Source organism: Pelophylax lessonae, assembly GCF_965119305.1.
Source record: "Pelophylax lessonae genome assembly, chromosome: 5".
Classification (NCBI taxonomy): Eukaryota; Metazoa; Chordata; class Amphibia; order Anura; family Ranidae; genus Pelophylax; species Pelophylax lessonae.
In genome coordinates this window covers 329,830,642-329,855,681 of record NC_138772.1, presented here as the reverse complement: position 1 = coordinate 329,855,681, position 25,040 = coordinate 329,830,642, and the positions used below count along the sequence as shown (strand labels likewise).

Genomic DNA, 25,040 nt, shown 5'->3' with positions numbered 1-25,040 from the left:
GGTCCGCCGCCATTTTGCCGTAGACCAAGTGCATGTATGTCCTCAGGTCACGCCGGCCGCCATGTTTTTGGAGTCTTATGTCTCTTGTATGGGGGCGGCCATGTTTCATGAGCCCAGCTACCTCGTGGAGAGCTGGGAACGCCGGAAGGCGTACACAGGGGGCGGAGCCACGTCCTTCTACCCGGGAAAAAGCAACAGCTCCTTCCAGTCTGTAAAAGACAGACGCTGACTGCAGTTGGTTGGAAACTTCACTGCATCGGTTGGTGAGCCTTGGGGGTCCCTCTCTCTCTCTGTGGGGATCGAGAAGCAGGTACTCTGAGGGGGAGACATATAAAAAAAAAAAAAAAAAAGTTTTTTTGTTTTTTCTGGCAAAGGTGTCCTGAATTAACATGGACCCTGCCACTCATGTATCTCCTCCGGATCCCCTCAAGGGGTCTGCAGGATCCTCCAGCACCCCACTGACGATTGAATCATTGTCAGCTATTATGGAAACTTTTGTGTCCCGGGTGGAAGTGGCTTGTCAGGGACAGGGCGCAAGAAAGCGACCCCCGCCTAACCCCTTATTATCTGAAACCTCGGATTCAGACTCTGAGCCTATTTCTGCAGTTGCAGGTACTTCATCTGGGATTGGTGTCTCGGGTACTGTCTCTTCAGACAGTGAGGAGGATGTTTCGGCATCAGCCATAGCCAGAGAGGAAGCGTTGGTAAACGCACTCATTGTATCTGTTCAAGAAACCTTAAGATTACAGGGTATTCCGTCGGAAATAGCTGAAACTGAAATCCCTTTTGGGACTAAAAAACGCATCAAAGTGGCGAAGGTTTTTCCATTGCCCAAATGTTTTGGCAATCCAATCGAAGAAGAATGGCGTCTGCCAAAACGCACTTTTACTATTTCTAAACGCATTAACAGGCGTTATCCGTTTGAGGAAACCCTCATTAAGAAATGGACAGAACCACCTGTGGTGGATTCACCAATTGCTAGATTGAATAAAGCCACGGTTATTCCTCTAGTAGACGCTCCGTCTTTTAAAGATCCAGTGGATCGCAAGATAGAAGCTATGTCTCGCACCATGTTTTCCTTGATTGGATCAGCTTTCAGACCTAAAATAGCTATTGGTCTGGTTTCGCAGGCTGTAACTGAATGGACCAAGTGGTTACGCCGGGACTTAGAAGAGGTCCCTCAGGCGGTATCAGATTTGTTGGAACAAATGATACAGGGGTTACAGTTTGTGTGTGATGCGGCGTTAGACGCCACTCCATTATTGGCGCGAGCATCAGTCTCAGCAGTGGTTCTCAGGCGTACACTGTGGCTAAAAGGTTGGTTAGCCGACCAAGGTTCCAAAAAAGCATTGGCTAATATCCCCTTTTTAGGAGAGCGTCTATTTGGAGCCAACTTAGATGAGATCATTAAGGATCTCACGGGTGGAAAGAGCACCTTTTTACCGCAAAATTTTAAAGGTAAAGGAACTCGTCAAAGACGAGGGCCTTCTTTTTCTGCTCACAAGAGGTTTTTTCGTCCCGCGGGTGAAAAAATTAAGTCCTCCAAAGCTCCTTCAGGAGGCTTCAGGGGTCGTTGGTCGGGCAAGCAAAAGCCCGCCCCCTCCAGACCTGAAGATAAATCGTCCAAAGCCTGAAGGTGCGCCCCCACCCATAACTGGGGTGGGGGGGACGTCTTCGCCGGTTCCCGGATCCATGGCTTTCCAGAATCCCGGACAAGTGGGTTTGCGAAGTCATAAGGTCAGGGTACAAGATCGAGTTTCGATCTCTCCCACCGGCGCGATTCTTCCCTTCCAATATTCGACTATCCCCGGATCGTTTAGAAGATCTGCGGAGAGCAGTCACGGATTTACTACAACAAGGAGTGGTAGTCCACGTTCCTCGGACAGAACGTTTTCAGGGGTTTTATTCAAACCTATTTACAATACCCAGGAAAGAGGGCAAAGTGCGTCCAATTCTGGACTTAAGGGCACTCAATTCTTTTGTCAACATAAGAAAATTCAGAATGGAGTCCATTCGCACAGTAGCAGCCTTCCTGCATCCAGGGGATGTCCTAGCGTCCATAGACATCAAGGACGCATATCTTCACATTCCCATTTTCGCAGGACATCAGCGGTTTCTACGCTTTTCCGTAGAAGAGAACCACTATCAGTTTGTGGCGTTACCTTTCGGTCTCGCCACGGCTCCTCGGGTCTTCACGAAGGTGTTGGCCCCAATGTTGGCACTACTGCGCCAAAGAGGCATATCGATTCTTGGTTACCTAGACGATCTTCTGCTTCATGCAGAGTCTCCTCAGACCTTGCTACAAAACATAGAAATTACTATGATTTCTTTACAGGAATTCGGGTGGCTGGTGAACCAGCAAAAGTCATTTCTGGTTCCCACCCAGAGGCTCGAATATCTGGGTCTAATTCTAGACACAGTCAGGACAAGAGTTTTCCTTCCGGTAGGGAAACTCCGAAAGATGCAATCAGCAGTCCAGTTGTTACTATCCAACAGCTGGTCTTCCCTTCGGACTTGCATGAGGGTTCTGGGGTTGATGGTGGCTTCCTTCGAAGCAGTCCCATTTGCCCAGTCCCATACCCGAATTCTTCAGCAAGAGATTCTTCTCAGATGGAATCGGAATCCGGAATCCCTGGACAATCAGATCCGATTGAGCAAACAGACCAGAGAGTCTCTGGTCTGGTGGCTTCGGTCTCCGATGCTCAGCCAGGGAAAGTCATTTCTGCCAATATATTGGACGATAGTGACCACGGATGCCAGTCTATCCGGATGGGGAGGAATTCTCGGTCAGTTATCTGTCCAGGGACTTTGGTCCCCGGAAGAATCCAGGTTGCCGATAAATGTATTGGAACTGAGAGCGATCAGACTTTGTCTGATTCACTGGACCGAGCAGCTCCAGGGCAGCCCGGTTCGGATCCAGTCGGACAATGCCACGGCCGTGGCTTATGTCAATCACCAGGGGGGCACCAAGAGTGTCCGAGCGGCCAAAGAAGTGGCTTGCATTCTTCGCTGGGCGGAACGATTTGTTCCAGCTATCTCTGCGGTGTTCATTCCGGGGGTGGAGAATTGGCAGGCAGATTATCTCAGCCGTCAGACTCTGGATCAGGCGGAATGGTCCCTCCATCCAGACGTTTTCCACCAGTTGTGCCTACGGTGGGGCACCCCGGATGTGGATCTGTTGGCATCACGATTCAACAGGAAAGTACAGAGATTCGTGGCTCGCTCCCGCGATCCTCTAGCAGAGACCGCAGACGCACTGATCGCCCCGTGGGGGCAATACCAGCTAATGTATGCCTTCCCTCCTCTCGCGTTACTGCCAAGACTTCTTCGCAGGATAGAGGAGGAAGGAATTCCAGTAATTCTGGTAGCTCCGGACTGGCCTCGTCGAGCTTGGTACGCCGACGTGGTCAGACTGGTGGCGGACGTCCCGTGGAGACTTCCTCTCAGGGAGGACCTACTGTCTCAGGACCGATCTTCCATCCTGCTTTACGATCGCTGGCTTTAACGGCCTGGCTATTGAGACCCAGGTGCTGAAGGACAAGGGATTGTCAGCTTCAGTTATTCCTACTCTAGTTGAAGCAAGGAAAGCGACTTCCAGAAAGATTTATCATCGCACATGGAAGTCCTACATTGCATGGTGTGAACCTTTGGGGTTCCGTCCACGGTCTTATTCGGTTAGTCGAATATTAGCTTTTCTGCAACAAGGGGTTGAGCAGAAACTGGCCTTGAGCACTATCAAGGGTCAGGTCTCAGCCTTAGCTATCTTCTTTCAGAAGCCTTTGGCTACTCATTCCTTGGTGCGGAATTTCATCCAGGGGGTGCGACATCTGGCTCCGCCAGTGCGCGCGCCGTTACCACCCTGGGATCTTAATTTAGTATTGTCGGTTCTTCAGAAACCTCCCTTTGAAGATATTAGGGAGATTCCTCTACCTACGTTGTCCCAGAAGGTGGCCTTCTTGGTGGCTATCACTTCTGCACGCAGGGTGTCAGAACTGGCCGCTTTATCTTGTCGTTCCCCATATCTGGTGGTTCATAGAGATAAGGTGGTTCTTCGTCCGAATCCATCCTTCCTACCAAAAGTGGTTTCAGAATTTCATCTGAATGAAGAAATTGTATTACCTTCCCTGTGTCCTAAGCCCAGTCATCCTCGGGAGTTTGCTTTACACTCCTTGGATGTGGTCCGGGCGATCAGGGTATACTTAAAAACGACAGACTCGTTTCGCAAGACGGATTCACTTTTTGTGATCCCGGATGGACCCAAAAAGGGGTTGCCTGCATCTGCCGCGACCATTTCCAAATGGATCAGACAGACGGTGGTACAGGCTTATTCTATTAAGGGTCGGGAGCCCCCGTTCCCTGTTAAGGCGCACTCCACTCGGGCACTTAGTGCGTCATGGGCCTTTCGCCATCAGGCGTCAGTGGTCCAGGTGTGCAAGGCGGCTACCTGGTCGTCGGTGCATACCTTTACAAAACATTATAAAGTTGATGTAATGGCATCATCTGATGCCGTGTTTGGCCGCAAGGTTTTGCAGGCCGCCATTTGAGGAGACCAGTGGTCTGCCTCGAGGGTTTTTTCCGTTGGAAATTTTTCTTTTGAGTCTCATTCTTTGTTTATAATGAGCCTTTAAAACTTCTAGTTTGGCACCGGTTGGGCCTTCTAGATTGGATTTTGATTTTTGTCAATCCCACCCCTCATTTGTGGCACTGCTTCTGGATGTCCCAGCTCTTGAGAATCAAGAAGACTACGTCTGTCAATGAGCGATAGAGAAAAATGGATTTTTGTAAGATCTTACCGTAAAATCCTTTTCTCTTAAGCTCATTGACAGACGTAGTACCCGCCCCTCTATCATTGAGTTGGGTTGGGTTAAATTCTCTGTTACTGCTTTAGAACAGAACTGATTCCCTGTAGCAGAGAGAGGGAGGATATACCCTCAGGGACTGCCCCTAAGGTGGAGCCAGAACGTTTTGTCTTTCTGCCTAGTCCTACTCCTGCCGAGACAACATAACCCAGCTCTTGAGAATCAAGAAGACTACGTCTGTCAATGAGCTTAAGAGAAAAGGATTTTACGGTAAGATCTTACAAAAATCCATTTATTTTTTATTTTTTTGTTTAAAAAAAAAAAACAGTATTTACAATCACTTTAAAGTGGTTTAAAGCCTTAAAGCGGTGTTCCACCCAAAAGTGGAACTTCCGCTTTAGGTATTCTAACCCCCTGACATGCAACATTTGCCATGTCATTTTTTTGTGGGGGGAGCGGGTACCTAGTTTTGAAAAAACAAATTTAAACCCGCGCTACACAGTAGTGATATGTTATTCTGTGAAAAAACTGTGAAGGTGTGCAGCTGCTGCAACACTAAGAAATTCTTAGAATAAATGAATAAAACCAAATTAATGCAGCGCTAGCAACAAATTACTACAAAAAATTACAAATTATTTAAATTGAAACCAATCTATATCATGTGAATACAATATGTAATAATAAAATATATTAATCACATTAAGGTGCATACATTTCTATAGAAATATTTTAAAGTGCATATTTAAACTAAAATATAAACATTCAAAATGTGAGATTTAAAGTGCAAAAATGGTGGAATAAAGTCCTTATTGATGATCCAAAAAGGTGCCAAAGTGCCAAGTAAATAAAGGTGCTTGTGAGGTGAAGGTGCCCTCTTGGTTCCCCACTCACCGGAATTAGATAGTATAAAAGCCCTTGGTTTTATTGCACATTTGCCCAGGATCAGATATGGAATTCCTCCGATGTGTCCTCCGTATGGAAATCGTTCCCGATAACACCATTAAAAGAAAAGAGGGCCATACATCGTGAAGTACGTAGGTATAATTTTATTCCCCAAAATACGATTGAATACTTACAAGATCAAAGGATAAAAATGGCATATAGCATACAAAGCAAGTGGCGCCGCTCTTGGCGTGCGTTCCACATACAGGAAGTTCCCGACCGGAAATGACGTTACGTCCGCAACCGGAAGTGCGTCAACGCGTTTCGCCGTCACACACAGCGTCTTCAAAGGACATCACTTCCTGTTGACAGAGGCTCTTTATACTATAACCTCTCCTACATCATATCCGGATTTGTTTAGGGAACGTAACTTAACTTGTCTTAAAATTCATATGTAACATATGTAACATGTCTATTGTTGGTCTAGCGATATTAATCACCTAAACCAGATTTGAAAATAAGCTTATTTAGTGACGTATTTTGGGGAATAAAATTATATGTGCAATGTGCAATAAAACCAAGGGCTTTTATACTATCTAATTCCGGTGAGTGGGGAACCAAGAGGGCACCTTCACCTCACAAGCACCTTTATTTACTTGGCACTTTGGCACCTTTTTGGATCATCAATAAGGACTTTATTCCACCATTTTTGCACTTTAAATCTCACATTTTGAATGTTTATATTTTAGTTTAAATATGCACTTTAAAATATTTCTATAGAAATTTATGCACCTTAATGTGATTAATATATTTTATTATTACATATTGTATTCACATGATATAGATTGGGTACCTAGTTTTGACAGGTACCCGCTCCCACTTCCGCTCGGAGCGCCGCGGCGCCCTGAACGGAAGTTCTCCTCTCCCCCTCCCTCCCTGCAATCTTCTGGGACATGTCAGAGGTCCCAGAAGATTGCCGGCCAATCAAGACGCGCAGCGCGACTCGCGCATGCGCAGTGGGTACCCGGCTGTGAAGCCGCAAACTGTCACAGCCGGGTGCCCACAGCAGTGATGCCGGCACCGCCGAGACCAGAGGGAGAGGATCGAGGCTTCGGGCGGCCGCATCGCTGGACTGTTGGACAGGTGAGTGAAATGGCTGGAACTCCGCTTTAAGGTTTAGGAAGGAAAAACCTTGTTAGGCTTCTGGTCCCTTGTGGATCGGGTTCATGCTTTCTATCTTCTGATGAAGATACCCATCCTTACTTAGTATAAGAATACTTGTCTGAGAGCACGCTAATGCTGTGGTTCGTTTATCTGATAACGATTTACATAGTCTTTGTTCGCTTTTTGACAGACTTATGTTCTTGCCCCAATGGCAACCTGAAAATTGACTACTGTTAAAATTATATATTTGTTACTATCCTATAATTTAATTAAAAAAATCTAATTTTTTTTGCTATTTTGTCAGCCTCTATTAAAAAATGGACAAGGTTTTTTTTTTATTAAGATTACCAAACTAAAAGCTTTATTTGCCCTTTTAAAATGTGAAAAACAATTTAGGTATGCAAATTAGTCAAAGTTTTTGTCAAGTTAACTGTTAAATTTCACATGTGTATCTACACCATTTAGCCTTAACTTTATGAACCACTGACAAGTGAATAACACTGATTATCTTGTTCGAATGGCCTCTGAAAGTTGGTTGGATATATTAGGCAGCAAAAAAAATATTGTTGTCTATGAAGTTGATGTGTTGAAGGTAGTTTGTTTTGCATGGGGCTGCGTAGCTGCAGACCTGTCGGAATGACCATGCTGGCCTGTGTCCACAACCAAAAACATCTACAATGGGTACTTGAGCATCAGAACTGGAGCACAGAGTAATGGAAGAAGGAGGCCAGGTCTGATGAATCAGGTTTTCTTGTACATCATGGCTGGGTACGTGTGGGTCCGTGGAGGCCCCACCTCACAACTTACAGGACTAATGGAAATCTGCTACTGATGGCTTGGTGCCAGATAACCACTGCATACTTTCAGCGGTCTAGTGGTATCCATGTCTTGATAGGTCATGAATTTTTTTGTGACAAAGGGGCGCCTGCTCGAGATTAGGTGGGTTTTAATAAAGTTATGGCTGATCGATGTAAGCATCAATTACCTTTCTCCATTAAAGGCGGATGAATTACTGTGGATTACTGATTAATTAAAAAAAAAAAATTAAAACAGAATAGGCGGTGCTTGGTGTTTACCAGATTCTGTAGTTGGGACTTTTTCTGTTGTACAGGTACCAGAGTCTCTTTACATTGAGGGGTTAATGGCATAAGTGCTATTTCAATAGTCATACCTTATCTAGTTTTGCAAAGTTTTAGGCTTCAGTGTGAGCAGATGCAGACTATTTATAATTGTGTTTTTATCATTTTAAGGTGTGATGCTCATCTCCCTGGCGCTTTGTGCAGATGCTGTTATAGGAAATGTGCAAGAAAAAGCCATGAAACTACATAATGGATCAAATTCAGAAATGGTAAAGAATCCAAAATCTTTTTTGCAGTTTTTTTTTTCCCCTTTTGCTAAGTACTATAAAGTATATGTTGCATAACATGCTTATTTCAGACTTATTTGGTTGTCAGCCGGTTGAAATAATTGCAGCCAGTTATATCCTAAGGTTGGTAACCAGACAATGCATTGGTGCTGAGTACATTTAACTGCTGGTGCAGCTACAAGTTGCAGTTTCATTCTTGCATCTGGATTTCTGACTTATTTATCTATATTAACCATCCCACTATCAGCCGTTGGAGTAAACGGCCACTAGTGGGAGCAGTTGTTCTGACGGCAATTTAAAATCGCCCTTTCAATTTACAATGGTGCATGCTTCTAGCTGTGTACAATGCTGCAGCTCTCTGCTGTTATTAGATAGCATAGAGTATAGGCAAAAAGCACAGAGCTGGTCAGAGCAGCCTCGTGCCTTAATTGCTGTGATGGTAAATCAGTGATCACAGATGTTGGAAAACCTGGCCCTTGATGTCCCCTGCTTTCTTCTCCCTCTCATGTTTTGATATTATTTTAATGTTTTCATTTTTATGTTTTTTTGTGATGCAATGCAGTTTTTCCTACTTTTCATCTAGATTAGAATCCTCTTTGACACTACCCCCACCCCAAATTCAGCAATTGTGCCCCAGGGCCTTGGGTCCCAGTAAAGTCCTGCAGCACATCTGTTCACGCGCAGGTATGGAAGTCACAAACATCACTGTGTCTGTTCGTGCGCAGAATTGAACCCCATCCTCACCCCTGTGCGCAGATGTGCCACAAGGCTCTGGCAGAACAGCCAAAGGCCAAGCAGAGCTTTTCAGCATATTTACACAGGTGGTAGACTTCCAAAGATGCCGGTGCCTGAGGGGGGGGGGGGGCAGGATGGGGCAAAAGGTAATGGGAATTGACGTTCCTCTTTTTAAATACCACCAAAAAAAGATTTCAAACAAATAATATAAAATTCAGTGTTTGCCAACTATAGCATCACTAAAAAATGACCTAGAAAGGAATAATATGAAAAGTGCTGTTATTGTGGGGGTTAAATAATAACAAATATGGAGTACAAATTGCCGTTACCAGGCTTCAGAAAGCTTGATCCAGTGTGGAAAGGGCATCTTGATTTGGGGTGGGGGCACTATAGATATAAGAACCTGTTGAACACAACTGCCATTCACCAAAAATCAAAATATCTGAAATGTCTAGCGTTGAAGGCAACCCAAGAGATGTGTATTTTAAATGAACCCTTATACCCCAGTTTCACCTGCTAAGATATCACTTTAGGGCATATTTAATAGGGATTGAATGGGATTTTTGGTAAATCAGTCATTCTAAACAAACACCTGCAAGATTCATCTGCAGTGAATGACCGATTTATAAATCTACACCTTTTTGAGATCAAGACTGAAAAACCATCACAGGCTGTACTTAACGCCAACGTCCTCAGTAATTCCTGGCTAGACAAGACACTATGCTGTGCTTGGCAGAAAGTCTTGCCCGTTCATCACATTCTAATGCTTTTAACCACTTTAATACAGGGCACTTCCCTCCCTTCCTGCCCAGGCCAATTTTCCCCTTTTAGCGCTGTTGCATTTTGAATGACAATTGCGCGGTCATGCAACACTGTACCTACACCAAATTTATGTCATTTTCCCCCCACAAATAGAGCTTTCTTTTGGTGGTATTTGATCACCTGTGCGATTTTTTACTTTTTGCTAAACATAAAAAAAGACCGAAAAGTTTGAAAAAAAAAAAAAAAGTTTTTTTGTTTATGTTATACAATTTTGTAAATAAATAAGTTTTTTTCCGGCACTGATGGGCGGCACTGATAGGTAGCACAGATATGCAGCATTGGTGGGCACTGATAGGCGGCATTGATGGGCACTGACGGGCACTGATAGGTGGCACTGACGGGCGGCACTGATGGGCACTAATGGGCACTGATAGGTGGCACTGGTGGGCAATAATGGGCACTGGTGGGCGACACTAAAGGATGGCAATGATGGGCACTTGTGGGCAGCACTGATAGGGAGGACACTGGTGGGCATCACTGATGGGGAGGGCAATGGGGGGCTCCCTGAGCCCTGATTGCCATCCCTGGTGGCCATAGTGGGCATCCCTGAAATCATAGTGGGCATCCCTGGGGTCATAGTGGGCATCCCTGGTGGATCTAGTGGCATCCCCCCCCCGAGGGTCTGCACTGGTAATCAATGATCTGATTACCAGTAACAACCCCCCCCCTGTCAGGGGAGCCGCCGATCGGCACTCCTTTACTTGTGCCTGTCAGGCACGAACTAAGGAAAGCCGATCAACGGCTGTTCCTATTTACTATGTGACCAGCCGTGATTGGACAAGACTGATCACATGGTAAAGAGCCTCCGTCAGAGGCTCTTTACCGAGATCGGAGATGCAGGGTGTCAGACTGACACCTCGCATCACCGATCGCCGCTCTGCGCGCCCCCGGGGGGCGCCCAGAGCTGTGTTATCCTGCCGCCGTCATATGACATCCGGTCAGGATAACACAACCACATTCCCGCCGTCATTCAGTTATAGGGCGGGCGGGAAGTGGTTAAGGATGCACTATTCTGAAAGCTCTGCTTTCATCTTTTGCTGGAAGAATTTTCATTGACCTGAGCAGTAAAAACTTTAAAAGTTCTCTCCACTAAGGCAGATAAAAGTCAGGAATGGTATAGTGTAGGACTGGCAGATTTTAGCAGATGTCTTGGAGTGCTTTATTCATGATTTATTGACTTATTTATAAATTTATTCCAGGACTGTTTTTGGCACTTCAGCACTTTTAAGTTCACTTTTGCACACATATATTTGCACAATTACAGGGAGATTGTATATATTTTTGCCAAGTAGCATCTTATGCAACTTATGCTTCAGTTAATTTATTAAATCACAAGATTTACAGGTGCATCTCATAAATTAGAACATCATCAAAAAGTTTGTTTATTTCAGTAATTCAATTCAAAAAGTGAAACTCCTATATTTTTATATAGATGTGTTACACACTGAGTGATATATTTAAAGCATTTCTTTCTTTTAATTTTGATGATCAGGGCTTACAGCTACTGAAAACCCAAAACTCAGCATCTCAAAAAATTTGAATATTTACATAAGACCAATCAAAAAAGGATTTTTAATACAGAAATGTTGGCTTACTGAAAAGTATGTCCATTTGCAGTAAAGTTTGCAATCAATACTCCCTTTGCATGAATTACTGCATCAATGTGGTGTGGCATGGAGGCGATCAGCCTGTGGCACTGATGAGGTGTTATGGAAGCCCAGGTTTCTTTGACAGCAGCCTTCAGCTCGTCTGCATTGATGAGTCTAATGTCTCCTATCTTCCTCTTGACAATATGGGGTTTAGGTCAGGCGAGTTTGCTGGCTAATCAAGCACAGTAATAGCGTGATCATTAAACCAGGTATTGGTACTTTTCACAGTGTGGGCAGGGGCCAAGTCCTGGTGGAAAATAAAATCAGCATCTCCACAAAGCTGGTCAGCAGAGGAAAGCATGAAGTGCTGTAGAATTTATTGTAGGAGGGCTGTGCTGACATTGGACTTGATAAAACGCAGTGGACCAACACCAGCAGATGTCATGGCTCCCCAAATCATCACAGACTGTGTAAACTTTTTCATTTGGAAATCAAGGTCTCAGAGTCTGGAGGAAGAGTGGAGAGGCACAGAATCCAAGTTGCATGAGGTCCAGTGTAAAGTTTCCACAGTCAAGTGATTTCTACTGGTCCTGGTCCACTGTGTTTTATGAAGTCCAAAGTCAGTGCAGCCCTCTACCGGGAAATTCTAGAGCACTTCATGCTTCCCTCTGCTGACTAGCTTTATGGAGATGCTGAATTCATTTTCCAGCAGGACTTGGCACCTGCCCACACTGCCAGAAGTACCAATACCAGGTTTAATGATCTTGGTATCACTGTGCTTGATTGGCCAGCTAACTCGCCTGACCTAAACTCCATAGAATCTGTGGGGTATTGTCAAGAGGAAGATGAGAGACACCAGACCCAAAAATTTAGATGAGCTTTAGGCTGCTATCAAAGCAATCTGGGCTTCCATAACACCTCAGCAATGCCACAGGCATGCTACACCGCATTGATGCATTCATTTATGCAAAAGAAGCCCTAACCAAGGTGAGTGCATACTATACTGTACATGGACATGCTTTTCGGTAAGCCAAGAATTCTGTATTACAAATCCTTTATTTAGCTTCTTTTTGTTTTTATTGGTCTTCTGTACTAATCTAATTTTCTGAGATAGGGAACTTTGGGTTTTTACTAGCTGTAAGCCTTAATCGTCAAAATGTAAAAGAAAGAAATGCTTGAAATATCACTCTGTGTGTAACGCATCTATAGAAAATATTAGTTTCACTTTTTGAATTAAATTACTGAAATAAATTAACTTTTTGATTATATTCAAATTTTTTGAGCTGCACCTGTATATTTATTATTAACACCGCACTTCTTTATTTCTTTTGTTGTTTAATACCTTGTATCAGGGTATGGTGGTAGCAGCTGGTTAATTAGGTTTCTCTTTTATTTCTTCACCTAGACCTCAAATGCTGAATTCTTTTACTTTTTCTTTACATTGAGCAGCTGGCCAGGGATCTGTATTTTGTGGCCTTGTCAGGTAGCAGGTCAATGTGATTGACAAGGATCTACATTGCTGGACATTGTTATTAATATTGGATTTACTTTCTTGATCATCCAGCCTGCGTGCCTGGATACGGGTCTTCTATAAATCTTTAGGGGACCAACAACCCCCCCCCCCCCCTAAAGAGACAGTACACATTTTTACACAAAACGGTGTAATGTCTTTTTAAAAAAAATTATGTAATGGGGGTCACCCTAAATAGTTATAAAATAACCCGTCGTACTGCTCTTACACTATTTATGTTGAAAATTCCAAACTTGCTTCTGTTCTTATGCAAACTGGCCAGGCATCCTGGGTTAGGTCACTGACCAAATTTGTTCATTATATTTGGTCAATCACGTCACCCAGATCCCCTGGTTCCTTTATAAACAGAAGCTTGAGACAGGATTTGTCTTTTGGTGGCGTTAGTGCTACCTTGCCGCAAAATGATAGATCCCCTGCCCCTGTTTGTAAACAAAAGTCACTTAGGCTGCATTCACATGTCAGCGTATGATCGCGGGCAGAACCGCCGCGGTTCCGCCCGCGATTCGGAGATTTATTGCAAATCGCGGGACGCCTAGCGTTGCCCGTTGATTTGCAATAGCCCCCCAAACGCCGAGCGATGTTGCCGAGATTTACGCCTGCCGAATCGCTGCAACATCGCGCAAACAAAATCGCGGGACGCAATACGCTCCAAAAAAGTACAAGAGCTTCTTTGGAGCGTATTGCGTCCCGCGATTTTGTTTGCGCGATGTTGCCGCGATTCGGCGGGCGTAAATAGCGGCAACATCGCTCGGCGTTTGGGGGGCTATTGCAAATCAACGGGCAACGCTAGGCGTCCCGTGATTTGCAATAAATCTCCGAATTGCCGGCGGAACAGCGGCGGTTCTGCCCGCGATCATACGCTGACATGTGAATGCAGCCTTATAAAGGACTACATTGTACTGCTCCCTAACTGCACATGCATGTCCTCTAAGCCATTCCCTAAGCATGTTATGTAAAGGATTTGTGTATTTTTACTGTAACCTTTAGTGTCCATTTACACTTGTCCGACTTGTCAGGCGACTTGGTCAGCCTGACCAGTCACGCACCGCCGTGTCCCATAGTGTAGTACAGGAACGGTTCTAATAGGAGCAACACAAGTCGCTCCGACTTAGAAAAAGGGTCCTGTGCTACTTCGGGCGACCTGGAGCGACTTGCATAGACATTCGTTTCATGAAGTCCGTGCCGAAGTCGCGGTGCACGTGACTTCACAGGTCGCCCCGAAAGTCGTGCCACTTCAGTGTGAATCGCCACTTAAAGGTGCATTAAAAGACCACCTTGCCCTTGTAAAAAAATAAATAAAAAAATTCAGTGGGTTTTGACTGGAATGCTGTTAAATAAAAATGTGTATCTAAATATACATAACATAATTTGTTAGTTCTTTATACCTAATGTCAAACATGTATTGCTCTTTTAAGGTCTTTGCTCTTTTTAAATGAGAAAGGGGACTGTGGAGTATATATTTCCTCTGAGGCCTTGTACTTGTATGTTTTTCTTGTAACAACCTTTTTTTTTTCTACTACATAATCAAAGTAACCCATATATGCAAATCTATAGTAATCTGGAGAGCATTATGTAAAAATTGTTGTGTTAGATTTCAGGCCTCTGTGAACAGCGCTTGCAAGTCTCCATTACCTCTTTCAAATGAGTGTTTAATTTTTCAGGTTCTGTATTCATATTCCATAGGATTTGTTTACATTTTATTGGGTTTGGCCATTACAAGTGGATTAACTCCCGCCATAGCCTTCTGTTCCAAGGTGAGTGCTGAAACAGAGCAGCTTGATTAAAAAATAGGAAATGACTAGTACACAGCTGAGAACTGTATTAATGCAAGGCAGTAGTGCATGAAAGCATAAAATATACATGTCGTGTTATGGAGTGGCTGCTGAATAGGCACTGCCTTCCAGCCACAAGTCGTGCACACACTTCAAAAATAATTTTTCCTTCTGTATGAAAAACATTGTAATGGCATGTTTTATATATTCAAAATTAATTCATCACAGGCTTTATATATTTACCTAAGATATGTGTTTTATTTAAGGTCATCTTTTATTCTTTATTATGTTACAACGTACATTGTATAAGGTGTATCTTACCTTCAGCTATATTAAAAAACCGTCTACTGTGTTTCAAATAACATAGGGTATGAGCACAGTGAAAATGCAGTTCTACTTTGTAGGCATTGGTAGTATTGTAAATAGCATGTAAAATTTGGATTAAGAAGTAATGTCTTTCTAGTTGTCAGAATTACTTGTTCTTGCTAATCTGCATTTTTTAAACCCAAAGTTAAAATAGATAGATAGATAATAAGATAAGATAGATATACAGTGCCTTACGAAAGTATTCGGCCCCTTGAACTTTGCGACCTTTTGCCACATTTCAGGCTTCAAACATAAAGATATAAAACTAATTTTTTGTGAAGAATCAACAAGTGGGACACAATCATGAAGTGGTACGAAATTTATTGGAGGTTTCAAACTTTAACAAATAAAAAACTGAAAAAATGGGCGTGCAAAATTATTCAGCCCCTTTACTTTCAGTGCAGCAAACTCTCTCCAGAAGTTCAGTGAGGATCTCTGAATGATCCAATGTTGACCTAAATGACTAATGATGATAAATAGAATCCACCTGTGTGTAATCAAGTCTCCGTATAAATGCACCTGCACTGTGATTTTCTCAGAGGTCCGTTTAAAGCACAGAGAGCATCATGAAGAGCAAGGAACACACCAGGCAGGTCCGGGATACTGTTGTGGAGAAGTTCAACCACCTCAATACTGGGCACTTAAACCCCCTTCCTTCCCAGACCAATTTTCAGCTTTTAGCGCTGTTGCAATTTGAATGACAATTGCGCGGTCATGCAACGCTGTACCTAAACCAAATTTGTATCATTTTTTCCCCACAAATAGAGCTTTCTTTTGGTGGTATTTGATCACCGTCAGGTTTTTTCTTTTTTGGTGCACAAATAAAAAAAGACTGAAAAGTTTGAAAAAAAAAAAAAAAAAGTTTTTTTGTTTAGGTTATAAAATTTTGTAAATGGATATGTTTTTTCCTGCACTGATGAGCACTGATGATGCCGCACTGACAGGCACTGATGAGGAGACACTGATGGGGTGGCACTGATATGCAGCACTGATGGGCACTGATATGCAGCACTGATGGGCACTGATATGTGGCACTGATAGATGGCACTGATAGGCAGCGCTGATGGGCACTGATAGGCAGCGCTGATGGGCACTGATAGGCAGCGCTGATGGGCACTGATAGGCGGCACTGATGGGCACTGATAGATGCCACTGTTGGGCGGCAATGATCGGCACTGATGGGTGGCACTGATCGGCACTGATGGGCACTGATAGGCAGCACTGGTGGGCAATAATGGGCACTGGTGGGCGGCACTGATAGATGGCAATAACGGCACTGGTGGGCAGCACTGATAGATGGCATTGGTGGGCAACACTGATAGGGAGGGCACTGGGGGGCTCTCTGAGCCCTGCTTGCCATCCCTGGTGGCCATGGTGGGCATCCCTGGTGGTCATGGGTGGGCATCCCTGGTGGCTTAGTGGCACCCCTCCCCCCCCAGGGCTGCACTGGTAATCAATGTTCTGATTACCAGCACAGACCCCCCCCCTGTGATCAGTGAGTAATAAGAAATACTCACTGATCACCCCCGCAGCAGCACCGATCATCCCTCTTCTCCTCACTGACAGGATCGGTCAGGAGGAGAAGAGATCGAAGCCGTTACAACGGCTCTATTTACATTACATGACGGCTGTGATTGGACACAGCTGTCATGTGATCAGGAGGGCCAATCACAGGGCCCTCCTGCCGAATGATGTTGCTCTGTGTCCGAGGAACACAGGCACATCGAGATCGCGGCGGCGCGATCTCTCTCCTTCTGAAGGACGTTCCGGAACGTCCATTCAGAAGGACGAGACTCCCACCCGGCCGTATATCTACAATGGCCCGAGTGGGAGGTGGTTAAAGCTGGATTTGGACACAAAAAAATTTCCCAAGCTTTAAACATCCCAAGGAGCACTGTGCAAGCGATAATATTGAAATGGAAGGAGTATCAGACCACTGCAAATCTACGAAGACCTGGCCGTCCCTCTAAACTTTCAGCTCATACAAGGAGAAGACTGATCAGAGATGCAGCCAAGAGGCCCATGATCACTCTGGATGAACTGCAGAGATCTACAGCTGAGGTGGGAGACTCTGTCCATAGGACAACAATCAGTCGTATACTGCACAAATCTGGCCTTTATGGAAGAGTGGCAAGAAGAAAGCCATTTCTTAAAGATATCCATAAAAGGTGCTGTTTAAATTTTGCCACAAGTCACCTGGGAGACACACCAAACATGTGGAAGAAGGTGCTCTGGTCAGATTAAACCAAAATCAAACTTTTTGGCAGCAATGCAAAACGATATGTTTGGCGTAAAAGCAACACAGCTCATCACCCTGAACACACCATCCCCACTGTCAAACATGGTTTTGGCCTGCTTTTCTTCAGCAAAAATTGGGCGTGTAAAATTGTTCAGCCCCCTTAAGTTAATACTTTGTAGCGCCACCTTTTGCTGCGATTACAGCTGTAAGTCGCTTGGGGTATGTCTCTATCAGTTTTGCACATCGAGAGACTGAAATTTTTGCCCATTCCTCCTTGCAAAACAGCTCGAGCTCAGTGAGGTTGGATGGAGAGCGTTTATGAACAGCAGTTTTCAGTTCTTTCCACAGATTCTCGATTGGATTCAGGTCTGGACTTTGACTTGGCCATTCTAACACCTGGATATAATTATTTGTGAACCATTTCATTGTAGATTTTGCTTAATGTTTTAGATCATTGTCTTGTTGGAAGACAAATCTCCGTCCCAGACTCAGGTCTTTTGCAGACTCCATCAGGTTTTCTTCCAGAACGGTCCTGTATTTGGCTCCATCCATCTTCCCATCAATTTTAACCATCTTCCCTGTCCCTGCTGAAGAAAAGCAGGCCCAAACCATAATGCTGCCACCACCATGTTTGACAGTGGGGGTGGTGTGTTCAGGGTGACGAGCTGTGTTCTCTGCAGTTCATCCAGAGTGATCATGGGCCTCTTGGCTGCATCTCTGATCAGTCTTCTCCTTTGTATGAGCTGAAAGTTTAGAGGGACGGCCAGGTCTTCGTAGATTTGCAGTGGTCTGATACTCCCATTTCAATATTATCGCTTGCACAGTGCTCCTTGGGATGTTTAAAGCTTGGGAAATCTTTTTGTATCCAAATCCGGCTTTAAACTTCTCCAACAGCATCTCGGACCTGCCTGGTGTGTTCCTTGTTCTTCATGATGCTCTCTGCGCTTTAAACGGACCTCTGAGACTATCACAGTGCAGGTGCATTTATACGGAGTCTTGATTACGCACAGGTGGATTCTATTTATTCTCATTAGTCATTTAGGTCAACATTGGATCATTCAGAGATCCTCACTGAACTTCTGGAGAGAGTTTGCTGCACTGAAAGTAAAGGGGCTGAATAATTTTGCAAGCCCAATTTTTCAGTTTTTTATTTGTTAAAGTTTGAAATATCCAATAAATTTCGTTCCACTTCATGATTGTGTGCCACTTGTTGTTGATTCTTCACAAAACATTACAGTTTTTTATATCTTTGTTTGAAGCCTGAAATGTGGCAAAAGGTCTAAAAGTTCAAGGGGGCCGAATACTTTCGCAATGCCCTGTATATATTTTTCCCAATATGAAAAAAAAAAAAAAAAGATGATCATGTTGAAAATAAAGGCTGCAGCATGTCTCAAAAAAGTTGGAACAAAGCAACAAAAAGCTGGCAAAGTAAGTTAAACTAACCAGGAAGAGCTGAAAGAACATTGTGCAACTAATTTGGTTAACTGGCAACATGTCAGTAACCTGATATAAAAAGGGCATCTTGGAGAGGCAGTGTCTCAGAAGTAAAGATGGGCAGATGTTCACCAATCTGTGAAAAGGTGAATCTACAACATTGTTGAACAATTTCAGAAAAATGTTCCTCAACGTAAATGCACTTTCAATATGTCCTCATCATCATCCTCAGTACATAGTATCAAAAGATTCAGAGAATCTGGAGAAATCTCCTGTGCAAGGGAAAAGGCCAAAATGCAGTATTGGAGATCTTTGGGCCCTCAGACTGCACTGCATTAAAAATGGGTATGATTCTGTGATGGACCTCACTCCATGGGCTCAGGGATACTTTCAAAAATCACTATCAATGAACATAGTTCGCCGTGCCATCCAGAAATACAAGTTATAGCTGTCATGCAAAGAAGAAGCTATATCTGAACATGATCCAAAAATGCTGCCACCTTCTTTTGGCCAAAGCTGATTTAAAATACCCTTTTATAAAGGGGAAAACTGTTCTGTGGTCAGATGAATCAAAATGTGACATTCTTTCTGGCAACCATGGGCACCACATTCTTCAGACTAAAGACGAGAGGGACTATCTGACTTGTTAGGAACACTCCATTTTAAAAGCCTGCATCTCTGATGTTATGGGGTGCATTTTTGCATATGGAATGGACAGTTTGCACATCAGGAAAGGCACCATTGATGCTGAAATATATATCCAGGTTTTAAAACAACATATGTTCAGGCAAGAATGGGACAACATTTCTCTTCCAAAACTCCCTCAACTGGTCTCCTTAGTTCCCAGACGTTTACAGAGTGTTGTTAAAAGAACAGGAGATGCTACCCTATGGTAAACATGGCCTGTCCCAACTTCTTTGGAATTGTAGCTGTAGTTGGCCAGCTTATTGTTGCCCTGTCCCTGTTTGTTTGAGATGTGTTGCTCCAATCAATTTCAAAATGACCTCATTTTTATTCTTCAAATGGTACATTTTCTCAGTTTAAAATATTTTTATATATTTTCTGTTTTCTATTGTGAATAAAGTACAGTTTATGAGATTGGCAGATCATTGCATTCTGGGATTTTTTTCGTTTTTTTTTTTTTTTTTTTACAACATTCCCGACCTTTTAGAATTGGGATTACAGCGCAGAGTGGATACTGCTCTCCTCAGGAGGATGGCACTGTTTTTACTCCACACCATGCCTTCATTTTGCAACTCATTCCTACAATGCAGGTTGCGGTGTGCTACAGAGTGTTCTCTGCATAATGCTGCAGAGAACACTACAAGATTAGATGAGTATTATTCCAGTATAATGACATTTCATGTGACTGAGCTTTTACTTCTACCATTTTTTCTTCATTGAAACAAAGGGGGCTCCAGTTATTTTAGAGCCCCTTTTGTAAAGCACATAGCTGTTCATTATAATTGTACCCGTTAAAAAAAGCAGTTGTACAGAATTAGGCACTCAAAGGCCTCATGGACCCCTTTTTTTCAGGCATTCAATGTAAATTGTGGTCATATTTCTGACAGCTAAAGCGTACATTCACACATAGTAATGAATGGCTGTACGCATTTATACAGCATGCTTGCATAAACTCGCTCAAAGGAGTAAATCCTAGAATGGTGCTTTTGTGCAACTAGGGATTTATGCGCAAGTTTACACAAGCACAGCATATACCAGTATACGGTCTTTCTATACCTTGGGTGGTCATGGGCTTCAGCTGTCTCTCCAGGACACAGAAATATGGCTGCAATTTGTTTTGATTTTCTACACATTTTATGTTATTGTATCTTATAAAGTGTATTATATTATTATCTATATTATAAAAAGATTTTCTCTGTCGCTCATTGACAGACGTAGTCCTCGTTGATTAATAACAACTCGGGTTATACTGCCCTCTACAGGAGTAGGACTAGACAGGAAAGAAAACGTTCTGGCCACACCCTAGGGGCAGTCCCAGAGGGTATATCCTCTCACTTCCTGCTACAGCAAATCAGTTTTTTTCTGTCTAGTTAGGAGTAAGGACCTAGATGCCTTGCTAGGATCTTCGGTCCTGGCAGGATTTTTTTCTTAGAAAGATTTTTTAGACAGCTTTTTTCTCCAGAGTTCCTGTAAGATCTTCAAGCAAGAAAGCTGGAACTGGGCGACGGGCTGGATGTTGAGATCCAGTGGTCACCCCAGTTCAGCCTACGAGCGCGTGCAGGCCATAGCTCCGCGCTGGGTCGGCCGCGACATAGTCCCACTGGACGGGGACTGACCCTGCGAGTTAAACGTCTCGCTTAAACGCCAATGACCATGAGTCACGGCGTCCGTATTGGTCGACAGCCCTCCCACCCCGGTGGAGAGGGGTACTGTCAGGAGTTGGCGCCCGCCTGGTCCGGTATGGTGAGTAGTATGTTCCCCCTTTTCCCCCTGACGGGTTTGTGGTGAACGCGGGCCCCTCTCTAAATGGGAAGGATGGGTCTCCCCTCTATCCTATAACATGTCACAGATCCCCCTATTTGAGTGTGATTTTTGTGAACAAGAAACCAGGAGGCTTGGTTTAGGAGCTGACAATCTAATGTCATTTCAAAACTGTAAAGATGACTGAAGTCAGTGGCAGTACTAGAATATTACTGTGGTAGCATAAGGTATCCTACCTGTCAGAGGTGTTCACAGGGCGATGTCTATGCATGTATAACTGCAGTCCAGATCGCATTCCTCCAGCAAGGGCAGGCTGCCTTCCGACGGCCCACGGACCGCATGCGGCCCGCCAGGGTCCGGTACCGCCGGCCAGGCTGATCACCATCCAGGGTGAAGTTTGGGGGGCTGATGCACTCCCGCAGGCCGCTAGGCCGAATACAGCATCCCGCAGGCCGCTGCTAAGCCGCCGCTATCCTACAGGCCGCCGCCATTGTCTTGCAGAGCACACGAGGCCGCCATATTGGCGTAGCCTCGTGTCTCCAGCATCCGGGCGGCCATGTTTGAGGTGACCAAACACCACGTGGAGCCAGAGGGCAGCGCCGGAAGGCGTGTTAAGGGGCGGAGCCGCCTCCTTTACCCAGGAAAAAGGGCCAAAGACTTCCTGTCTGTAACAGGACATCACTGAGCAAGCTGATGAAAACTTCTGTGCATCAGGGATGAGCCTTGGGGTCTCTCTCTCTCTCTCTCTCTCTCTCTCTCTCTCTGTGGGGTCCAAAAAGGCAGGTAACGCTGAGGGGCGCTGTTGCGACTGGGGGATACAAAAAAAAAAAAAAGTTTTTTACTTTGTCATTTTTTGTCGCTGGCAAATGTCTTGTATAATCATTGACCCTGCCGCATAGGTATCCCCACCTGATCCCCTCAAGGTGGCCGCAGGACCCTCCAGTACCTCACTTGTTTTTAATGCATTATCGGCAGTTTTGGAGTCTTTGGTATCCCGGGTGGAGGTGGCCTGTCAGGGACGGGGGTCAAGAAGCGACCCCCGCCTACCCCCATTTTTTATCTGATACTTCAGATACGGATTCGGAGCTGGTCAATGCAGCTGCAGGTCCCTCTTATGGGGCTGTTGTCTCAGGTAATGTCTCCTCAGCAGTGAGGAGAACGTTTCTGCCTCCGCCATAGCACAAGAGTGGTGGATGCACTAGTTGTGTCCGTCCGGGAAACCTTTAGTCTTGAGGTTACACCGGCAGAGGTAGCTGAGACTGAAATTCTTTTTTTGTACTTGTTAGCCTACCAAAAGGGCGAAGGATTTTCCTTTACCCAAATGGGGTCGTTTTGAAACGAACCCCTGTTATTTCCTAACGCATGGCTAGGCGCTATCCGTTTGAGGAATCCCTCTTTAAAGGATAGACGGTACCACCTGCTGTCTTGCCACAGACTGTTAGGATAAAGAGGACCTCGTAACCAACGAGGACCTTCCCTTTCTGCTCATAAAGAGTTGTTCGTTCCGCGAGGGCGGGCGATAAGGCGAAACCCTCCAAAGCCCCTTCAGAGGGTTTTTCAAAGGGCGCTGGTCGGCTAAACAAAAAGTCCGGCTCAGCCAAGCCTGAAGAATACAGCCTGATGCGCCCCTACCCATCTCTGGGGTGGGGGGATGTCTTCACCGGTTTCCGGATCCATGGCTTGCCAGAACCCCGGACTAAGGGGTTCGCGAGGTCATACGGTCAGGATACAGGATCGAGTTTCGATCACTTCCACCGGTACGATTCTTCCCTTCTAACATTGAACAGTTTCTATTCGAACCTGTTCACAATGCTCAGGAAAGAGGGCAAGGTGCGTCCAATTCTGGACTTGGGGAAAGATGGAGTCCATCCGAACAGTGGTAGCCTCCCTGCATCAGGGGGAGTTCCTGGCGTCCATAGACATTTAGGATGCCTATCCTTATATCCCCATCATCGCAGGACATCAGCGTTTTCTTCGCTTTCCCAAAGATCATCCCTGGTTCCCACCAGGAGACTGAAATATCTGGGCCTAATGTTGGATACATCCTGGGCAAGAAAGTTTCTCCTTGCGGAGAAACTCCAGAAGGTTCAGTCAACGATTCGGATGTTGCTGTCCGTCAATTGGCTGGGACTGATGGTGGCCTTCTTAGAGGCAGTACCGTATACCAAGTCTCATACCTGAATTCTCCTGAAGGAGATTTTTTTCTAATGAAATCGGAATTCCGATTTCCTGGACAATCGGATGCGGTTGAACGAGCGGACCAGGAAGTCTCCGATGCTCAACCAGGGGAAGTCATTCCTTCCGATAGCATCCAGGTTACCAATAGGGTATCGGAACTGAGAGCGATCAGAATTTGTCTGACTTACTGGACCGAGCAGCTTTAGAGCAGCCCGATTCGGATCCAATCGCACTATGCCACGGTCGTGACTTATGTCAAGAAAGGGGCACTTAGAGTGTCCTGGTGGCCATCGAAACGACTAGCATCTTTCATTGGACGGAACGGTTTGTTCCGGATCTCCCCGCAGTGTTCACTCCGGGGGTGGGAAATCGGCAGGCAGATTATTTCAGCCATCAGATTCTGGATCAAGGGGTATGGCCTCTTCATCCAGAGGTTTTTTTCACTAGCTGTCCCTTCATTGGGGCACCCCGGATGTGGATCTGTTGGCACCTTGGCTCAACAGGGAGGTGCGGAGGTTTGTAGCTCGCACCCGCGATCCTCTAGCGGACGCAGCAGAAACGCTGATCGCCCCGTGGGAGCAGTATCAGCTACGGCATGCCTTCCATCCTCTCAAGTTACTGCGGGAACTTCTTCGCAGGATAGAGGTGGAGGGAATTCCAGTTATTCTGGAAATTCCGTACTGACCTCGGCGAGCCTGGTACGCCGACTTGGTGAGGCTAGTCGCGGACGCTTCTTGGAGACTTCCTCTCAGGGAGGATTTGCGGTCTCAGGGACCGATCTTCCATCTTGCGTTACAATGCTTAATGGCCTGGCCAGTGAGACCCAGGTACTGAAGGACAAGGGAGTGTCAGCTTCAGTTATTCCTACCTCCTAGTTAAAGCAAGGAAAGCGACTTCCAGCACATGGAAGTCTTACATGGCGTGGTGTGAATCTTTTGGATTTCCCCCACATACCTATTCGGTGACCCGAATCTTGGTCTGTCTGAAACAAGGGGTTGAGCAGAAACTGTCCTTGAGCACTATCAAGGGTCAGGTTTCAGCGTTAGCAATCTTCTTTCAGAAACCTTTGGCTAATCATTCCTTAGTGCGGAATTTCATCCAGGGGGTGCGACATCTGGCTCCGCCAGTGCGCGCACCCTTACCGCCTGGGATCTTAATTTAGTGTGGTCGGTTCTTCAGAAACTTCTCTTTGAAGATATTAGGGCGATTCCCTTGCTTACATTATCCCAGAAGGTGGCCGCCTTGGTGGCCATTACTTCTGCACGCAGGGTGTCAGAACTGGCCGCATTATCTTGACGTTCCCCATATCTGGTGGTTCATAGGGATAAGGTGGTTCTTCTTCCAGATCCATCCTTCCTTCCTAAGTGGTTTTCAGAGTTTTCATCTGAATAAAAATATTGTGTTACCTTCCCCGTGTCCTAAGACTAGCCATCCTTGGGAGTTTGCATTACACTCCTTGGATGGGGTTCAGAAGGAAACGCTTGACTACTACGAACTTGTTTTCGTAAGACGGACTCACTTTTTGTGATCACGGATAGCCCTTGAAGGGGGTTGCCTGTGTCTGCCGCGACCATATCTAGATGGACCAGTCAGACGGTGGTACAGGCTTATTCTATTAAGGGTCGGAATCCTCCGTTCCCTGTTAAGGCACACTCTACTCGGGCGCCTAGTGTCTCCTGGGTCTTCCGCCATCAGGCGTCAGCGATCCAGGTTTTCAA

The 25,040-nt window shown here is 45.1% G+C and overlaps 1 protein-coding gene across 3 annotated transcripts in view; it reads left to right on the top strand.

Annotated features, from left to right (window-relative positions):
- SLC35B3 (solute carrier family 35 member B3) overlaps positions 1-25,040 on the top strand; it is a gene marked incomplete at its 5' end in the record, with an annotated part of 91,057 nt that overhangs the window by 57,062 nt on the left and 8,955 nt on the right. For all 3 annotated transcript variants that reach the window (XM_082259604.1, XM_082259606.1, XM_082259605.1), the window contains 2 exons: positions 8,096-8,193; positions 14,550-14,642. In XM_082259604.1, the coding sequence (XP_082115730.1) occupies positions 8,096-8,193; positions 14,550-14,642 (191 nt within the window). The remainder of the gene's footprint in view (positions 1-8,095; positions 8,194-14,549; positions 14,643-25,040) is intronic.